Raw genomic sequence first — 21,843 nt, 5'->3', positions numbered from 1 at the left:
GTGTTGGTGTGTGTGTGTGTACGTGTGTGCGTAAAGTTATAAATGAACAGTACAACCTTGAAACGATGGGAGATACCAGATGGTGCTCATGACATTGCAATCACAAAACACACACAACTCTGTTAGTGTTTGTTGGCGTTATATGTTATTATTTTTTATTGTTTGACTTGAGTCAGAACGGTCTTTGAAACACAATTCAAAGAACTATCTGAGTATTTGCTACATAGTGACAAAAGGTTCTCTTACCTGTATGTCGGTCACTGCAGCCTCTTTTACATAAACCTTTTGCACATACATCTACTCAAAGATAGATAAGAAGATAACTCACTTAAACATATATTTTGATACTTAATGCAGAAAACTATTGAGGCAAATCTGGAAGTTTGCTATGGAAGTGCCCAGTATTGACCGCAGTAGGTAACTTATTTATTGTTTTACAAAAGTGGTTGCTTCTTTTAATCTGTAATTTGAGTAAGGGCTACTAACTATCTTAAACATACACACACACCCACACCCACACCCACACACACACACACACACACCTACAGTCATGCGAGTTTGGGGTGAGGTCTAAAAAATACCTCCATGTTTACAAGACATGTTAAGGGATTCAGAATCTACCCAGGGAGTGAAGCTGACTTTACCTTTATCCCCCAGCATAGCAGAATGCTGTTTACTCATCCTGCCTGCAGCCTCTCAGTACTGCAAGTCAGCAAATAGGATCCTTCAAGGTTAAACCACAGATTACAGGGATACACACATTTCTGTTCTCCAGGCTTGTATCTGTTGGAATAATTGTATTGTGCAACTTTTATAAAACGTATTCAATCATTTACCAGAAGCTTTCGTTCAAAGCGATAATACGGATTCTTGTCTTTAAGCAGTTAGCCCAGTGGCTCTCAACCAGGTTTGGTTCGTGATCACATTTCTAGCTCTGAAATGTATGCGACACCGACTTTAACGTTTGTCCATCTGCTTCCACACAAATTGTTTTTACACAATCAACAGCTGCCTGTAATATCAGTGTCCCGGTGAACGTAATCACATTGCTCTACTACACACTAAATGATTTGCTCGTGGCTATTAATCATTAGGCTGGCAGTTTGTATAAACAGGACACCTATCAGACCTTCCCTAAAATGGATCATCGAATATCTATAGCTTTTGTCTGCATTCTCCTGCATACCGGTATTCATAGAATATCGGAATAGCCCAGCTCAGTTCAGAGTTTTGCGTTTCCACCGCCGACAGCACCCTTTTGGTAGGCCGGATGTCGATCGCCGTGGCAGCTACGTAAACATTGCGACATCATAGCAGCGCGACACAATGTAGCCTGCTTAATTAAAACAATGGAAAAGAGGAACGAGACACATTTAACCAAGAGCTACCATGGAAGTCGTCCAGCAACGGTTTCGGTCTCCACCTCCTTATTCGCCCAAGCTAAAGTTTTGCGCGACATGTCCATTGTTCAGAATAATACCTTGCGGTTACTGTTTGTTTGTTTTGATCCCCCTGTCGCCCGGAAGTGACGATTCTGTCGACCAATCAATGGAGGGCGTGTGTAGCTCGAACTTGCCGGCACCCTTCAGGCATCTCAGTACCCCAACGGAGGAGTACTGCGAGACGGTTGGAGACGAGTACGGCTCAGTACGGGTCACACCCACTTTTGGCGGTGGAAAGGCGATCCGTGCCGCACCTTTGCGAACCGAAACGAACCGCACCCTCCGGTGGAAAAGCGCCATAAGAAGACCCTAAGTGGGGTCCCGACCCCAAGGTTGGAAATCATGGGATAGATAGTGAAGACGGATACAAGAGCAGGTAGGGGATTTTGGCCATCTGGCTCAAGAATGTGTGCAGGGTAGACAAGCCGACAGTGAGGTTCGAACCCAGCACCTTTCATCCTAGGAGTCACACATTTTGTGATTGTAATGGGCGCGCGGATGCAGGATTAGTTGTGGAGGCTACTTTGTTATTTCCTCCCCAAGTAACATTAAAGGATAAGTAAACCCCGCTTTCAGCCCGGTGAATGACACATTGAGTTCCAGAGGAGCAAGTGCGAGGGCTGTTTTCAAAACCCACTCTGGGAAGGAGCTTTCAGTCTAATAAGCAGCATACAGCAGCATAATTTTCCCAAGTTTAACAACTTAATACCTTCTATTCCAAAATAATGCAGAGACGTTCACCAATACTTTGTGAGACCCACATGCAACCGTTTTCCTCACCCATTACCTCCAGGAGGCTCTGGAGCTGCTGAGGCCAGACTTCATCAGCCGATCCCAGGGGAGGCTGAGGTGCCTGGAGCAGAGGGTGAGGAGGAGACGGAGGAGGAGCAGCACGCTGGAGGACGACAGCGTGGAGGAGGAGGAGCAGGGCCTGGGGGGGGACGCAGGCCATCGGAGGAGGAACTGCACCACACCTCATCCGCTCAGTGGTAAGGGGTGGACTAAGTGCACCACGACAAACACAAACAAACACGCACTAGATCTCTTGCAATTGGGGATTCTATTTTTCCAGAGTGGTCCTGTTTAGAAAAGATGTGGTCATATAGAACAACAAACAACACATATGTGTCCCATCGGGTATTATTTAGTTGTGCATGAAGAAGTGCTCTGAACTTCGAATTTCTCTCATCCACAAAAAAATAAAAAGAATGAAAAACAACACACAGACCCCATGTCCAATTTGTGCTTTTAGATTCCCCTGGTGGAACCCGTGATCGGTCATGTGCTTTTATGAACAACACACTCGTCCCCGACGGGTATTCATTTCGTGTCCATCTACGGTGCTGTGAACATGGACGGGAGGCCAACATGGTCGACAGCACCGTGTCAGCAGGACAGAGGTGTTGAAAGGTGTGGACTACTAGGGTCCTCATCTCCTGCTTCAGCTCCATCTCCTATCCACTCCATCTGCCAGCCTACTCCCTACCACCTCCCTCTCCCCCTCTCCTGCCTCTCACTCTGGAGGTCAGCTGGCCGGCAGCCCAGGACGGCTTCGTGGAAGCTAATACGCTCCTCTTGTTTGTCCATTACATCAGCGCTGCATGAACCTACAGCGCTACTCCGCATCGCTCACGGATCAAGAATGTGTTTTGTTTTGGGGCCGGCCTTGTGGCTCTCCAACCCACTAGCAGGCTTACCACGTAGGCACCAACACAGCCCTGACAGTGTCGCAGGTGGATTCCCAATGCTACAGCTGCACTATCCTTTTTTCCCTCTCGTAACCTTCCCGTCTATATTTAATTTCCGTTAAATAAAAGGCCATAAAGAAAAAAATGAAACTGTATGCTGTTTGGCTGATGTTTTGTTTAGTTTGTTGAAGCTATTTCCGTGGTAATAGGCAGTGCAGCTGGCAAGTAGAGTTAAAGGGGGGAAAACTGTAGCAAAGGCCCAGTGTGGATATTATGGGATATATATTCATCCACATTCCATAATGTATACTTTGGATCGCCAACAGCCCTAATGATCAGTTACTGCAAGTGTGTGTGTGTGTGTGTGTGTGTGTGTGTGTGTGTGTGTGTGTGTGTGTGTGTGTGTGTGTGTGTGTGTGTGTGTGTGTGTGTGTGTGTGGGTGGGTGGGTGGGTGGGTGGGTGGGTGGGTGGGTGGGTGGGTGAGAGAGGACGAGTATCTGCGATTGTTGGGGTGTGTTTGTGTGTGTGTGTGTCTGTGTGTGTTTGGTGTGAGCGAGTATGTAGATGTGTGGGGGTGTGCATATGTGGGTGTGTGGGTGTCCCTATGTGTGTCTATGTGTGTGTGTGAGAGAGAGAGAGAGAGAGAGAGAGAGAGAGAGAGAGAGAGAGAGAGAGAGAGAGAGAGAGAGAGAGAGAGAGAGAGAGAGAGAGAGAGAGAGAGAGAGAGAGAGAGAGAGAGAGAGATACATTGCTTGTATTCTTTGCTCTCTGCTGGCTGTTATCTAGTATTACAGATTACTTGACTCATCCAACAGATATTTTACAAAATAATGCACTTTGTATTATTGTGATGACTCAACACTTTGTTAAAAAATAATAAAGAACGTTACAAAACGGTCACTAAATATACAAAGAAAGCACAGCATGTGCTGTTATGTGACCGACATGTCATTGTTAGTTGTGTCCTGAAAGAAAATCAGTTATTCAGTTCTTGAATTTTACACAACATGTCATTGACTTATAAATACCCCAAAATTTCCCTGAAAGTCATCACGACTTCAGATGTTCAGTTCCTTTCCCCCCCCCCCCTGGTTTAATATTCATCAGTGAGCCCGACATGGCAGACCGCGGAGCGTCGCTGTCTATTTTGTGGCTAATGATGCGGACGGGCTTTGACTTGAATCCTAATTATGCAGGATGAGCCTTGATGCTGTTGAATTAGACAGCAGCAGTCAGTCCACTTACACTCTCAGCAGGGTGTCATCTGGCTTCAGTACTGTGTGTGTGTGTGTGTGTGTGTGTGTGTGTGTGCATGTGTGTGTGTGTGTGTGTGTGTGTGTGTGTGTGTGTGTGTGTGTGTGTGTGTGTGTGTGTGCGTGCGTGCGTGCGTGCGTGCGTGCGTGTGGGCATGTGTGTGTGGTGGGGGGGGAGAGAGAGGGGGGGGGTGGGGGGGTTTGAGATAAGAATCTCAAATTCAACTCAAAAGTCAATTTAAGGTTTTGGTGTGTGCGTCTGTGCAAGCATGCGTGTGCATGTGTGTGTTTACATGTGTGTATGTGTGTTGCAGATAACCTCTTCCAGCCCAGAGAGAGATCTATATCAGGCCGAGAGATGCAGCTGCGATCCAGACGGTGAGTCCCCCCCACCCCCCATAACAAAATATGTCACTCTCTTTCATTCTCTCTCTTTCTCCCTCTCTGTCTAACTCTCTCTGTCTATCTCTGTCTATCTCTCGCCCCCTCTCTCTCCCTCTCTATCTGTCTATCTCTCGCCCCCTCTCTGCCGTCCATGTTTTTATGTACCCTATTCTTTTTTTCCGTCACTCAAATACCACGGAGCAGTTTTGCACATCTTGCAAGCGTGGACGCTCTTCAAAACCATCACTACACATGCACACGGCCACACACTCACACCTTAAAGCCCACCCAACACACACACACACACACACACACACACACACACACACACACACACACACACACACACACACGTGAACAGCATGACAAATGTTTGAAAGCCCAAGCGACCGTCGCCCCTGGAGATAAGAGCAGGACCCTCTGTTTTCCCGCCTATCTGTTGTGAGGTTCTTTACTACCTGGATTATCTCCTGAGACACACCTGATCGCAAGATGGCCACCCTTTGTGTCCTTTTCACTTATTTAGCTGTTTCCTCACAGTGCTAATCCCCCTTATGGCTCCCGACAATCTCTGGACAGATCGTCTCGTCTCGTTGGAAGTGATGTACTGATAAAGAGAGACAGAGAAGTGAGGGAGAGGAGAGGGAGAAGAGAGCTGTTTATCGGTTCATCCGCAGTTGGTGAAACTGTGGTCCTTCTAAGATTAAATGAGGAAAAAAAATAAAAAGCGGTCGCCGCCAGTTTGAGCCAATTTTCTTTGGCAGAGCCCAAGCACACACGCACACACACACACACACACACACACACACACACACACACACACACACACACACATACACACACAGAGACGCACACACACACACATAAACACACACACACACACACACACACACACACACACACACACACACCCACACACACACACACACACCCATACACACACAGAGACGCACACACAAACACCGCTCTCCCTTCTCCCCCCTCACTCTAACGCCCCCTTTCACCCCTCATACTTTAATTTACTCTCATCTTTAAATTATTTTCCTTGATTTTTTGATGTTTTTCAAATGTTACTGATGCATGCATGGCCCTGCCTTCTCTGTGTGTTTCGTAGGATGTATTACAAGCTACCTGAGGTGGCCAGGAGAAGGGAGGAGGAAAGGAAAAAGGCAGTTTCACAGTCCAACAGACTGCGTGCAGAACTCTTTAAAAAGGTAAAGGTCCTCCGCACTGTTTGAGCAGTTATTATTACTATGACCTACCTCGCTCTATAAAACGCTCAGAGTGCCTTGAAGAGTGCTTTATAAAGACAGTCAATTATTATTGTTGCTACGAAAACGTTAGTCTGGCATGTAGGCCAATTGTTGCGAAAGTGCACAGTTGATAAAAAGTGAAAAAAAGTGGAAATCAGAAAATAAACACTTGATTTTTGCATAGTGCATGCATAATAAAGACCGTACATTTTTATTTGGCAGATCAGCAAAAGATTGTATCCTAAGTGTCATCCAAAGTGACAACTAGATTGGGGTAACTATGAATCTTTCGAATGGAAAGGTTTCAGGGGAGCTAAAATAAGAATCAGAAAGACACAAATGCACAAACAAATAAAATAAAATGCACTGATGGTGACCTGTTTAAGCATGTACGTACTGTAGTTACCCAGGGACAATGTATATCTGTAGATTCTGTGTGTATAGCGATTAACTACAAGTTCGGTAATTTGCCACCAGAGGCCAGTGTTTGACTTCATAATACAACGATTCCTCTGGTCGTTTGTCTAAAAAAGCGGTTGCCTTAACCCGATATGGAAAACCATTTACTTAAATCGTATTCACGCCCTAATTAAAGAAGCTATTACTTAACGATAGACCCGTTGTTAGAAGCGCAAGGGGAAAGCCCTGTGCCTTTTAATCATGATTTTGCTTATCGCAGAGCTCTCTGCTTATCTGTTATAGGCCTATAGAGGTGTAATGAAGATTCTATTGTGAGGTATGTGTATAATTTATTGAAGGGGAAATGAACTGGAATAGCACGGGTATTTGACCATCTAATAGCTTAACTTTAATCACTATTTCCAAGGATACTTTTCCAGGAGGTGCTGCAGCGCTAGATGGAAACATATTAATCACCAAAATGTGCTGTGTAATGCTTTGGTTTATTGCCAGTAATTACAGCACAACATATCTGAAAAGAGTATGAACTTGTTACTGATGCTAGGACAATAGGATCTCATTAAATGGCTTTCTACAAGAAAAAGATGTCATTAATAGTGGTAGATGGTGCAGACTGAAATGTTACGAAATATGAATCCTGCCTCACCTTGCCTACCAACCCATTAGGTTAATGTGCTCCTCCTATTGAGATACCTCACTGCTATGAAGAAAACACAGCTTCAGCGAACCACACCGACTGGAATAAACGTTTTACAAATCAACTCTTGTCAAACAACTAACAAATAAGTGAACTGTTGTTTCTTCTTTGTTTGAGGACACCATTACGTATGCCCCCTGACCCCTCTTGCACCCCTTACCATCCCTTAAGTGGGGATCCCTCTTCTGTGTTCCTTCTGCAGGTTTCTTCCTTGATAATGAGGGTTTCCTTAGGGCCCTTAAGAGGTCCTCGGGTTAGGGGGGTGTTGCTTAATATGGGCATCTGAAGGTCTCTAGACCTTTATGCAAATAGGTTGACTGCACTTGACATGGAGGAGCCTTGCAACAACAACAGTGGAGAAGTCTTTTTAAAGGAGCCTTTCTGCGTTGGGTAGAAGAGGGTGCTGTACTCTCATGAGATGATCGCAGTGTGGCTGTGGGATCAGTAAGCACCATGTCGGTAGGGATGGTAATGAGCCTGCGCAAAGGTTAAAGCTCATTAAGAAGCCGCAGCAGGTCCTGTTAGAAGCTGGGTTCCCACTGATGGGACTCAGTGGGAAAGATTATCCTTTCATGGTCGAAGGCACGGATAAGTGTGGAGGATCGATCTAGCTTCTTCACAGACACTCATGCAAGCATCTGTCCATCATCTATCAATGTCTCATCCATCCATCAATCAATCAAGTAATTGGCATTCTTTTTTTGTGTTTCCTATTGTTTCAGAGACTTCTGGAGCAGGTTTTACAAAGATGAACCAGGACCAATGAGGACCAATCGAGTGTATCATTTTAAACCATGTTCCATGTGTCATGATATATCCACATGCACCTTGACATATCATCATTAGTACTGTTCGTATTAACTTTTTCCACAATATAGCACAAACTGTATGATCAGGATTTATACCTATTCCTACATTCCTATGTATTTACTTACTATTACGTATTACACAACAAATGTTCGATATTTAAATATTGGATAGAAAAAAGGACATAGCGCCAACCAAACCACAATAACCTTGCCAACATAGATTAATGGATGTATTCGATGAAGTAGAAGTATATTTAACCTTGAATATAAAATGCAATCACTCCATATGTTAATATATTATTTACAATGCAAATAAATACTGGCATCTCCTAACATCTTGAATAAACAAGCTTTTTCGCATTGAAGCTATATAGAATGACCTTTCTGTAAATCAATGATGGAGCAGAGCACTTTGGAGGTGTCATTGGAAGGCTTTTCATGGAAGACGATCGAGCACATGTTACATCATACATCAGAGGATCAAATAAAGGCGCTAAGAACCTAGGGACCCAAACGCTGCCATATAAAACCGAATAGAACTCCAGAAATAAGCTAAAATATCTTAATTTGCCTTAATGATCTGGTAGCAATTTTAGTTCTAAACTAAACTCTCGCTGGGCGGGAGACGTCATTCAGTTCACCCACGGCATCTATTGTTTAGATAGATTTGTTTTATTATTTAAACATAACAGATGATATTGTAATCATAAGAGTCCTTAGGAAAATCCAAAGGTAGTAGCCTACCACCAATGCTGTGGGAGAGGCATTGTCCTAGGTTTGAAAAGACTGCGTTGTGAGGTCAGTTAATGATAGAAATACATAGCTTGTGATGGAAACAAAAGCCTATGGTTAATTATGTGAGGCTTGTATACCTATACATCATAAATAGGCCTATACGGTTGAAAGCACACGTTGCTTTGGTTCTGGTGAATACTATTCAAGACAGCCAGAGCAAAATCACTTAAAGGAAGGGGCTATGCTAGACATAGGTGGGTCAAATATTTAGAATGACCTAATGAAGTCTTAAATGTTCCACAGAAGAGCTGCAAAAAACACAGTCGGGCATTGCTTATTAAAATCTACATCAGGTAAGTGGGCTACTTTATCAACCGGCGCTAGGACCCAACAGACTCGGACTCTCTGGCAGCGTGCTTCTCAAGCTGCTCCTTCGATACAAGGGGTTGGTGGGTGCGACTACCCCAGTGTACTTCTGTCACATCCTCCTCTCTCAGCTGTGTATCTCATCACATCTCCTAAGTGTATTGGCACAACTTCGCCTGTCTATATAGTGGACTGTATTTGACTTCATTCGGACAAATCGCGGTTGGAACATGCAACGTCAAAAAGTTGTTTAGAAGCCTCTTCTTTTGAGTGTTTAGCCCGAAGTGTATTCTTACCAAAAATCCATAGGAACTTTTTTTTTAATGAGTACAGCTATCTTGCCAGGTTTATCGCCGGGACATGGTCTGTAGCATGATTATTTTACTATAACAAAGTCGGACCCTGGTCGGGCAACATGAGAAACTGGCGCTTCGTTAACTTTGCTTTTCTGGTCGCTCTTCTGCACGTCTTGTGCGCGTCACCGGTTCAAGACACAGCTGGCATCACCACTTCTAATATATACAAAGGTAGGTGGCATTTATTGGAAGTTAATCAATTGCATTGCGTGACCGGTGGGAACACGTTAATAGACTCGGGTGGCGATGTGAGCCGGATCATATCGGGGTCCTAGTATGCCTAGTTGGTTGGATGTCTTTGGTGGCTATTCTATTAAGCAGAATACCAATGAATAAATACAATAATTTCCCTTCCTGCATTCTGAACGTTTTAAGTGTTTATATGTGCGTAATTAACCTGTAGAATGGCAGTTGAAACATGCACCATTTTATTAGGACAACCATGAGCTGAGAATTATGAGTTTAATGAATGAGCGCGTGAGAGTGTGCGCGTGCGTGCGTGTATGTTTTTGATCGCTCAAGACGATGCAAATTATAGCTTTTTTATCAGACAAAAGGAAGATGATGATTGACCGGCAAGTCTTCCGTTTTTGATGGTTACTTATTAATTCCCAAAAACATTTAAGTGAGTTCCTTGGCACCCAAAATCGCCAAAATGCTTAAAATTGCCTTTCGTAAATAAACCCTAACCCTCAAATCCCATTTCCAACGGTGTACCTGAAGGCATCCTTGAGGAAAGTGATCTACTGCACCATCGACTACCAACGCACATATTAGTGATAATACATCTACTGATACATAATTCCCTAAAATATATTTGTGGGATTAAATTATTTTCAAACACAACATGAAGATTATTTGCATTCACCTGTATTTTAACTGATCCAGGTCTACCTGGGTTTGGCTTTCTCGATCAAACCAAGCTACATACATTCAATTAGACTCAAACAAACAAACAAGCACACACACACACACACACACACACACACACACACACACACACACACACACACACACACACACACACACACACACACACACACACACACACACACACACACACACACACACCCAAACACAGTGTGCACACGCAGGCAAGAGTAAACAAAAATCCATACAAATACACTTCCCTTCCACCATCTCCCCTACCGCTTAACACCGTTCCCTGAAAGCGTATTCACCCAACCATATCCATACAGTCTCAGTCACGTCACACACACCCATCACAAACCTCTCTCTCACTCTTTCTCTCTCTCACACACATACACACACAAATACAAACACACACACGTCACAGACACACACGTCACAGACACACACTCACACACACACACACACACACACACACACACACACACACACACACACACACACACACACACACACACACACACACACACACACACACACACACACACACACACACACTACTCCCACCCTGATAAAATGACCCCAAATAACCTTGTGAAACCTCTTGTGGAAAACAGAATTCACTAACATTGGGACATTTGGACAGGTGTCCCTCCTATTTAATCAGATCTTTCTGTTCTTCTATTCATTCTGTTCTTTCTGTCCGTTCCCCTCTGGGATGTGTGCTAAATCAAACAGCGTTAATTTCGCACCCACCAATTGTTGGTTCGACAGTTTGACATTTCTCTCTGGTCTGAGGAGAACAAGACCAGGTGAAATTCTAGAGAACTGAAGAGCTGCTGTCGTTTCGTTGACACGCAAACTACGTCGCATCAAAGGCATGAACTGATGATACCACCGTGTGTGTGATAGTTAAGCGAGATATGCCACTTTGATGTGAATCGGGTACACATGCACGCGTTTCAGAGACAGGTGACTGGCAGTTCCATCTCTCCCTGTCTCGTCTCCTGCAGCTCCCTTGGTGGGAGTGGGAAGATGTGATATAGATGGGTGATGAGAGATATTGGAATGATACATAGAAGGGTGTAGGGAGGAGACCACAGGTTACGTCGGAGGATAAATGTATGTGTGGCTGTGTGTGCACAGGTGAGCGACCATTTAAGTTGAGGTCAGCAACCGGTTGCAGTGCCATGGGTATAGGTGTGTGCATGAGAGAGCGTGAGCTAGACTGTGTGCGTGTGTGTGTGTGGGTGGGTGTTTAAGGAGAGAGATACATTATGTGTGCATGTTTGTGAGAGTGTATCCGTACATATATGTGTTTATGCGCGAGTGTGTATTTGTCGGTCTGTGTGTTTTGTGTCTTTGCGTGTCTCTGTCTGTATTCACTTGTGTCTGTGTGTGTAGATGTGTGGACGTGTCTGTATGGTGTATCATGTGTGTATGCATGTATGTGTCCATGTGTGTGTTGGTAAATAGATAAGTATTTTCCATCAGGTAATAGAGGCTTGCTATAAGCCAGTTCTTCCAAGTCTTCAATGCGGTTTACCGATGGGTGGATCTCCAGAGGGAAGCTCTGCTGTCTCTCTCCCCATGTGCAGGACTTTTCTCTGGGATGTAGAGGTAGGCTAGTGGAGAAGTCTAGAGGTTGTGCTCCCCCAAGGAACAGGAGAGAAGAAAAACTATGAAGAGACAGAGGACGAGGCTGGAGCCCTCAGAATGTGTGCATATATTGGGGAAGATGTTTGAAATTTAACTTGAGAGAGAAAGCCCCTTCCACTTATTCCACTTATCCATTTTTTTGGGCCATTAACATAAGGATTAGTGTGTTGTAAATTGATTAATGGGAGTTCAGCCGTTTAAGAACAGCCAACATATATATCTTGCTACTGAAGAATGTCTACCTGTGACTGGTAGAACGATATCAGGACGTGGCCACTGATTTGTGTACTGCCCTGTCGGTCATCCACCAGACAAGACCACTTATAGTCGTACTCCTCACTTAATACTGGGAACGCTTTGATATGGGAGTTGACAGTTCTGAGCGACACAGGGAATATTTCATCAATGAAATACACATTGTGTATGTGTGTGCGCACATTCGCGATTCCGTAAAAAGAAGTCTCTTTTCTGACATGCTTTCTCCAAAACCCTGAACGCTATCTAGCTATGTGATTGACAGAAAATGAACAAATGCTGTGGGCTAAAACTCTGCAGAGGCTCATCTGCGGTGCACCTGCTTCTTAGTGGACACAGCGTCTGAGATGAGATCAAGCAAATCCCACAGCCCCTCACTCTGAGAGGTACAGTGTGGAGAGTGCAAGGCGGGAATCTGTGTTATGGTCCCTTCAGTGAAGCAACCCCCCCCAACCCACTTAATGACTTCACCTGGAATAACCCCCCCGCTCCGCCACTTGTATTCCCCCATCTACTGTATCAACATGTAGATGTAGATTTCCATGACTTACATCATGGAAAGGTCTCCTCCACTGTTGGTTGTCCATGGCCACATGTCATCATGTTAGCATAACATACGGGATTACCTTGGGTTCCACTTGAGAGATTTCTAGGGTTTTAAAGGGTGCTTGCCTGATGGGGAGGGTTAGTATTGGTTTATGTTAATCCAAATGCCCTGGTGTTCACTCTCAGTCAGGCCCCCGGGGGTCTGCTGTGTTTGGAGTAGAGATTGGGAGGGGGGCCTCACATCCATTAATTAACACCTTATTAGCATCACCTGTAATTAAATGTTGTTGAAAGGAGCGAAAGCAGCATGAGGACAAGATGGATGACTTGAGGCAAGAAACCACACTGCAAAAAAGGCCCTTCTAGAAATAAGCCTAATATTCCCAAATCCCAAAGAAAGATTTACTAGGCTAGAATTCTTAAAACTAGCAAAAGAAATCTAGCCACTGGAAAATCATAATGAAAATAAAAAAAAACTTTTCAGTCTACTGTGGATGTAAAGCATTTGTAAAAGCATCAGTCTCGACCACAGCCTCCAAGAAGGTGGAGTGATGTCTACATTTGTTTCATTCCCCATCATGTGGTGGATGCCATCAAGGAATCAAGCAAACTCAAAACCAATAAAGGAATTATGATTTGATGAGCTTGTGCAAGGATACCCGCCCCCACCCCTCCCTCCACCTCTCCCTCCGTCCCACCCTCCCTCCCTCCCTCCCTCCCTCCCTCCCTCCCTCCCTCCCTCCCTCCCTCCCTCCCTCCCTCCCCATCTCCACAGCGAGATGTCCCTGAGCATCCGCCCTTTGTAGTAGCTGTCTCATTATCATGATACTGCCTTCCCGAGCAGGGTCGCGTCGCATACAAAGAAGTTTACACCGCTGTAACTCACTACACTGACAACAGTGTTTGCAGATTTCACAAAGTATTAATTACGATTATGCGTTCTATTCCTCGTTAGATCTATTGTCGAGTCAGGGTGTTTTAATGGATTTGGCAGCTTTGAAGCTTAACCTAATTTAAGTTTCTGTTTGAAACTTTTTGCCACTTTTTTATGATCAACACAGGCTTTCTTATTCCAGTGTCTTCAACCATCCCAAGGCAACAGTATGCTAACCTATCTCATCTTCAAACTGCTGTATTTATTTTTGAAAGATTGCAACCAGCGGTACTGCACACATTGATTGTCTCCCATGGTCTTGTTCAAAATAGCATCAAGAAATCAAACCGAGTGGATGAGAAAAGTGAAGTTGAAGATAAGTACTTGAAAGCTTACGGCTTGTCTCCTATCATCATGTCTACGTTCAGTGGCATGACTATTTGTTTAACCTGATATATATTGGGATGTTCAATACTAGGATTCCCTAAATATTATGTTCAACATCTGACGAGTTCTTGAACTGACGCACCCGTGTTCAAGTGCGTCTTTCACGGTTTTCATGAAAGAAGTCAGCTTTTCGTTGTGCAGGTCTCCCAATGGTAAGAATAGCGTTCGAAGACAGTTGGTTCTGTTATTGATCTGGATATCTCCAAGGGAGTAACCAGCCGTATTCCAATGACTGATCATCTTCTGTACAGTGTGGTCTATCTCATAACTAAGGTTTACCAGCTTCTGGTTGCTGAATTTGTTGTTTGTTACAAACATTGTTATCTAATTTTATTTTGATTTTTTTATCCGCCCCAACCATAAACTGTTTTGGATAACCAATATCCAATCACACATAGATATGTAAATGTGATGACAATGATTCCAGAGACCTCTGCTATTAAATGTAACTGAGTAGGTGCCATAACACCACATATTGTGCTTCATTATTTGATGGGTGGCGCCTCAACAACTCAAAAGACTTATTATGATTATTCATGTTTTTTATTTTTGGTCTATTCTTCTTTTTTTGAGTACCCTCCAGGGAGGGAAACATAGGTTGGCTTAGATCTACTTCATAAGACCACCGTCTTGAAACTCTTCAAAGCCTCTTCACTTTCTGTTGTCTTTTTAAGAGCTCTCTGATTTCTGAGTTAGTAATGTAGGCCCTATGCCAGCGTAAGCGTTCCTTGTGGTATTAGTTCAGTGAGGGTTTTCTTAAGGAATTATTAATTGGATGTATACCCGTGAAGCTTAGCTATAGGTGTTTCTGTACTCGTTTCTTGGAGGAAGCCTTTGTTCTGAAAGGAGAAACATTTTAATGTTTGAAATCCTTTAAAGATTAGCTCGAAAAATTTAATTTTTTGGATAGATTAAAATATGGAACCATTACAAATATGTTGACTTTTTGAAATATTGAAAGAAATTGAGAGAAAATTGAGAGAATTTTTATCAATAAAATAATTATGTATTCAAAATCTAAATGTATTGAATATTGCTAAGTAAAAGCCACTTTGTGTTAATCTCAGTACAGTGTTGAAAAAGTGTCTTATAACTGCTGGTGGAATCCACCACCCAAACCAGAATCATAATCTAGACCCCCAGGTGTTCCTTTCCAAGATTTATTTTAAATGTTTGATTTATCACTATCTTTTCTTATTTATGTTATTTCACTTGCAGCATACATACACACACACACACACACACACACACACACACACACACACACACACACACACACACACACACACACACAAACTATCAAACATAGATAAATAAAGGAAAGGAGTAATCGTGTTAGCCATTACATGCAAACAGTATCTGAGGTACACTAGGATGACTAGGATGACACTCAGATAAGGACAGTAATATTTTTTGATTTCAAACATTGACTGGGGTGAAGCACATTGACAGGGTTAAGGGTTCGATCTCCAATGTATACAGCCTATCTGTACGTTAATTCACTGTAGGTCGCTGTCGATACATTACTAGATATAAATAACTGCAATGTGTCATGTTGTAGGGAGCATATTATGTGTATTGTGTGTATTTTTTCACAATAATGAGTCTATTCGAACATCACAGCGACAGAACACGGCTTATTAAGCATTATTTAAGACCCACGGGCACGACGCCCAAAGCAATTGTGCATGAATAATACTACACGAGTGTATAGATGTTTTAGTTACCATGTTTTAATGAAACATTGATATGGGGGATTTTGTGGTGAAACCCGCCCCCACAAAAAAATTGCAAGCAAGCCTACTTTTAATTTAGTGTTTACACACATGGATGACAGTTCATTAAACAGCGTTAAGTCAATCCTTGGGGTGTATATCTGAGCATTGGCTTGTGCCCGTGCAAGTGCATTTTCCTGCCAATGTAGATTATCCCGTTAGTGAGTCAGTGGATGGTGGTCGAAGCCTGGCATACAATTCCACAAATAAAATGTATATGTGTTAGGGCCACATTCTTCTGGTCTCTTTAAACGTATGTAATGCAATGTAGAATCGCAGCCTACATAGCTAGAGTGGGAACCATTTTCATGACGCCAAGCAGAGTTGAAACGTGTATGGATTCCTTCAACTGATTTCCTCTTACAGTGGATAAGGGAATATGGCCTTGGTTAGTTCACCAATTAAACTACTCCCCAGAAACCAGATGGGAATTAGGCCTACCCCCGCTTTTTTTTTGTTCCCAGGATGACTCTAGGCCTGTGAGAATTCAACTGAAAGTCAACGTTCTTCCTGTTTTCCTGGAAATATTGACTTTTTGGGGAGAGACACAACTACATAAATTTCACCTAATTTGCGTGTCCCCACATTTCACAAGTCAGCTCTCCTTGGCACCAATGATTAATCAACCCCAGCTTGCTTTTGTGTCTCACACATCAAAATGAGTTTGCAAGCAGCAGCCAAATGTTTTTTTCTTTTTTGGTTTGTGTTTGCTGACAATATGTCTGCCTGGCAGGGCTTTTTATAGCGCTGTCATTTAAAAAAAATTCACAGCTAGTCTGTGGTCTTGGTTCTAGGGCTCCCTGGTTTTTAACATGCACCGCTAAAATCAACATTACTGCTGTAATGCTGTATCCACGTGCTTAGATACCCTGTGAAATAGAGAGGCCACCCCCTATCATGGCCCTTGTCTGTGTTATGAGCAGTGTTATAAACAGCTGGTAGTCAGGGCCACACAGTAGACTGAAGTTTTTAGACACGTACATTTTAGACTGCTTCTGACATTTGCACTTTTTTGTTGTCTTGTATGACGTTGAAAAGACTTGGATTTCTTGGATGCACCATAACCTTGAACCACGCAAAGGAGAAATAAAGTTCTCTGATTGATGTAGCGTATCATAAAACCTGCATGCTTGAATATTAACAGAGTTTGTTCCTTACAGTTCATACATTTTATTCTCGTGTGGTGAGAGTGACTAATAGGGGAATTCATATTCTGTGGCGTATGCCTACAAATCATCCAGATGGATGAGATGTATGAGGAAAAGCCAGAAAATGACGGTTACGAAATTGGAAATTCGCGTCTAAGATATTTGTTAGAGAAAAAAAAACAAACATGATGAGAAGTAGGGGAGGATTTATTTTCTTCTTATTTTTGTCTCTGAGGCTATTCTAGATTCCTAGCCCCTCATAAAGTGCGCCGGTATGCATAATTGATGTTCTGAAGGACACTGTGTCTCCTCAAAGGCACACAAGTGAGACAGTAACAGTCTACAAACTTTAACAGATGCTCTGCTCTGCGAGTCCGAGGTGCTGGCCCGCCCGCCCTCGGCTGCATCCACTTATTGTCTGGTGCATTATTGGTGTGTGTGAATTATGAATTATGAATTATGAATTATGAAAGACTTTATTACAGTCTCGTTAAACTGTTCCTCTCACTCCTTGAGTCTAACTGCCTAATCCTACAAGTGTACACTAAGTACACTTTTAACTAAAAGTCGAGTTTATATAAATATTTAACCCGCACACTTTTAAAAAATGTATTATTAATTGTATTTATTTTTCCGGATTTTTTCTTGGCCGGCGAAAGGAACACTTAATTTTGCGCTATCCAAGGTTGGGCTAGCACTCATATGTATAGACAGACACATTATGTGGCTTACCGATATAATTGAACAGTGAAGAACTTTGTTTAATTTATTTCCGTAGTTCGATAAAACTCGACTGATCGTGATCATTTAAATATTCAGACTGACTTCATAGATGTCAAACCACACGTCGGACAAAAAAAATAAATAAATCCCCCCCTGATGGTCATCATAGATACATTTCTAAAATGAACCTTACCAATTTTGTTTGTCTGTTTTTGCAGGGAATGTTCCTTCCCAAGCTGAGTGGCACGGGGCGAAGACTAAGCCACAGCACTACAGCACTTCAATACCCATGATTCTACAGGGCACCAAGCAAAGACCCCTTGACCACCTCACATCTGGGGTAAATATTCCTTCGGCCAAGCAACCACCTATTTAGCCTCCCGCTTATCTGTTTGCTTTCGGAGCTCAGCCTGCTAGAGCCGAATATTAATGCACGCCTTCCATTCAGACTTATTTTCCTGTTTGCCTGGATTTCCTCTGTGCTAATTCTCTCCCCTGTTCGCGCCGCGTATCCTCTCCCATGTGGTTTTATTTACACACAGGCCTACTCTACCCGTCTTTGTTTTGAAAGGCTTTTGTTTGTTTTAGTGTGAGCATGTGTGCCTTCCAGGCAGGCTGCGCATTTACTGTGAAATCCTTCCTTAAACTTCCCAGCTCTTTCAACAGCTCAGCAAGATCTACAGTGCCAAGAAACTTGGCTTCTCCTAATATTTGGGAGGTTTTTACACACACTCTCACTCATACTCACTGCTCACACAGCCCCTTTTTGTTTTTAAGATGTATTAGGTATCTGCCTTCCATTCAAACTAATGTGAAGCAAACACACATTATTATACAAAAACGATCAAAAGCAAAAGCTTGGAGTTTAGATTAAACACAGATTGTCGAACAGCTTGTTTCATTTAAACATGGGAAGGGAAGGACGGACATATAGTCAGGTTATCCTTGTTATTGGGTGAGTTCATCTGCCTTTGAACCCAGTTCTGCCTCCACTGATAAGCCTTGCTGCTGGACACTATATAACTGGCATATATTGATTGCAAAAGAAGCGATGGTGTGCCTCATTATCCCCTTCTTGGTCTTCTTATTTTCAATGATTGGTGCGAATGTCAGAGAAAAAATCAAAGTCACGAATGTCAGACACTTTAAGTTAAATAAAGCCTTTGTTTTTCAAAACTGAACACGCCATCAAACTTCACGTCTGGTCAAACCAACGCTATTGTGCCGTGCCACATCCTGCCTGTGTGCGTCATGCTAAGTCTTCCCACCACCCTACGCACTGGCCGGATGGATGAAACACACGTAAACACGTCTGTCTCGTGTCTTCCAGGACTACCCTGCAAGCCTTCAGCTGCTGGTACAAACGGAAGGGGAACGGCTGATCCTGGAACTGGAGAAAAACCAGTGAGTCTGCCTCTTCCTCCCTTTCAAAGTCATCCTTCTTTTTTTTCCCACCCCAAGTGCACAGTGTATACCACAGGGAAACTCTTGACAATGAAATCCTCACGACAACGCAGGGGTCGACTACCTAATGAATATATAATATGAAATAAAATAAAGTAGAAAAATAGAGCTGCATCAAATATTCATTTCTAATGTTATCTAAAATATTTAGCACTTTTCTTAGTTTTTTTTTTTTTTTTCTCTCTCTCTTTCCCTCTCTCTCTCTCTCTCTCTGCTAATTACGAGCTGTGTTAAAACTAGTGGACTGGAGGGACACTGCAGAACATGCTGCCGAAGTAGGGCGTTTTACGAGCCCTGCTCCTTGTGGATGTATTTTTATATTCAAAGGAAGGAGGGACGTCATACCACGCTTTGGTGAAGAACGTCTCCATGAGAGGAGTGCTGATGAGAGGGAGGGTGGGGGCGGGGGGGGGGGGGGCCGTGATGTCATCCATGTTTCTCTGGGTGTATACTGCTGTTTTCCTTCTCTTCCTCACTGATCATTCGGTCCTCTCCCGGACGGAGGAGCCTAGGGGTTAGTTTATTAACTTTTAGATTTAGTTGCAAGTACTCGCACACAAACATGCAGACATACATGAAAAATACAAGCGCACAGGGCTCTCTCTCTCTCTCTCTCTCTCTCTCTCTCTCTCTCTCTCTCTCTCTCTCTCTCTCTCTCTCTCTCTCTCTCTCTCTCTCTCTCTCTCTCTAAACACGACCACTCATACTTTTCTACATAAGCTAAACCTCAGCACTAGCATAAGAGTCTGCTGGAAAGGCACAGTAGTACGTCTGGGAAAAGGTACAGTTTGCCAGAATAGTATTGCTGAGTCAGGGCTTGGCCTGACCTATCCACAACAGCAAGTGCAAGCATTTTAATTCATGACTTTGTGGATACAGAGTCTGTCAGTGCGCTGATAGATCTGTTCAAACAGCCAGACCCACAGCGTTGCCAACACCAGAACAAATACTGATTAAAATGTCCCTGTCGTCCACTACCAGATTGGTTTATTCTGCAAAGCCCACGAATAAGCATGTACATCTCAAGATACATCTTTTTCACTTTTCACCATGATTCCGCCCATCGATCTACATCGTGCCATGAGAAATATCCCCAACACAACCCAATCATCATTGATTGAAACTGATTAATAGCAACGAAACGTTGGTCACAGTGGTTGACAAATGCAGACTCACCAAAGAACTTGGATGTGAATGGATGAAATAAGAAAAACACACTTTGAAAAAGGGACGATGATCATCTTTTAAAGCTTGTGTACTACATTGTGATTGTATATGTGTGTATGTGTATATGTGTATGTGTGTTGGGGGGGTGTTTTTTGTTTGTGATGCATGTATCCGTGTGTGTGTCTGTGTGTGTGATATGATCACATGTATGTAGTGTTAGTGTGAGCATGTGTGTGTTGGTGACAGCGTGTGTATGTGTGTTTGCGTGTGATGTGATCACATGTATGTATGTGTTAGGGTGAGCATGTGTGTGTTGATGAGAGCGTGTGTGTATTTGTGTGTGTGTGTGTGTGTGTGTGTGTGTGTGTGTGTGTGTGTGTGTGTGTGTGTGTGTGTGTGTGTGTGTGTGTGTGATCCATCACTGCTTCGGTAGCCCCGGTAGCGAGTAGCCACCGCCATTCTGACTGGCCTCGCGGTCGCTCCAGATGTGTCCTCTGATATTATGTACCCTTGTAACAGCTGCTCCCTGACCTCTGACCTCTGGTAGAGCAGAGCCCCCCGCCCATCCCCGTTCGCCCTTAGTGACACCCTGGGGTCAGAGGAAAAGAGGGATGAGGAGCTCATGACCTCATTGGACATATCCCAAGATGTGTGTGTGTGTGTGTGTGTGTGTGTGTGTGTGTGTGTGTGTGTGTGTGTGTGTGTGTGTGTGTGTGTGTGTGTGTGTGTGTGTGTGTGTGTGTGTATGAAGACACGCTTGAGTTTTTTCCTCACTGATTTGCGCACATTTGACAAATGAAAAGTAACTCGAAGTTGAGCCTCTGGTTCTCTCTCTCTCTGTCCCTCACGTCCAAGCATGAGGTCATTATGAAACTGTGAGGGGTTAGGCGGAGATGTACCGGTACAGTACTTAACCCCAAACCCCCCCGACAACACTCATCTGAATGGTCCACCTCCGTTATTATAATTATAAATGTCGAGTAATTACATTTGACCTTGCGGATCGACCTTTGAAAGGCCGCCTGATGAGGTCCATACTAAGGTGGAGGCATTGATGGCGCCATTATGGCAGTGGCTCAGTAAAGGTTGCCGGTTCGGTCCCTTGCTCTTTCTAACCGAGAGCCGAGTTGTCCCAGAGCTAGGCACCTCATCCTCCCACCTTCGAATGAGCTGGCGGTGGCTTATGAATGTGCGTATGAATGGGTGAATGTGAGGCAAGAATTGCAAATGTTTTTGATTGTTCTGAAAAGCTGGGCCTGCAAAACGTCTGCTGACATGACGCTCGTCTTAACAGCGGTCCCAGACAGAGCAAACGCTGCTAAAGCAATAGGAAGTCTTCCAAGACCTGTCGGACGGACGCAGAACCAACAGCAGAACGCAATTCAATTAGGAAGACTATTTTCTTAGCCGTCGCTGTGTCCCTGTCCTTTGTTGCCATGCCAACAGTGGAGTGGAGGGCAGGCTGACGCAGGATAGAGGGAACGGACATTAGTGGTCAAATTGAGTTTGAA

General features: G+C 43.6%; 1 protein-coding gene and 1 long non-coding RNA gene across 3 annotated transcripts in view; both read left to right on the top strand.

Annotated features, from left to right (window-relative positions):
• Positions 1-1,956: 1,956 nt before the first annotated feature.
• Positions 1,957-8,326, top strand: LOC132473681 (uncharacterized). Its single transcript, XR_009529451.1, has 4 exons — positions 1,957-2,431; positions 4,699-4,762; positions 5,883-5,982; positions 7,861-8,326. It is a non-coding gene; the product is annotated as an uncharacterized LOC132473681 (long non-coding RNA).
• Positions 8,327-9,126: 800 nt separating this feature from the next.
• Positions 9,127-21,843, top strand: part of adam12b (ADAM metallopeptidase domain 12b) — a 71,416-nt gene continuing 58,699 nt past the window's right edge. The window contains exons 1-3 of one of the 2 annotated variants that reach the window (XM_060072803.1): positions 9,127-9,575; positions 17,920-18,041; positions 19,032-19,105. In XM_060072803.1, the coding sequence (XP_059928786.1) occupies positions 9,464-9,575; positions 17,920-18,041; positions 19,032-19,105 (308 nt within the window). In that variant the 5' untranslated portion in view covers positions 9,127-9,463. The remainder of the gene's footprint in view (positions 9,576-17,919; positions 18,042-19,031; positions 19,106-21,843) is intronic. The other variant, XM_060072804.1, reaches the window with a different exon arrangement.

This window comes from Gadus macrocephalus, chromosome 15 (genome assembly GCF_031168955.1).
Source record: "Gadus macrocephalus chromosome 15, ASM3116895v1".
In the NCBI taxonomy this organism is placed as follows: Eukaryota; Metazoa; Chordata; class Actinopteri; order Gadiformes; family Gadidae; genus Gadus; species Gadus macrocephalus.
Note: the sequence above shows the minus strand (reverse complement) of the source record. Positions and strands in the feature narration are given on the sequence as shown.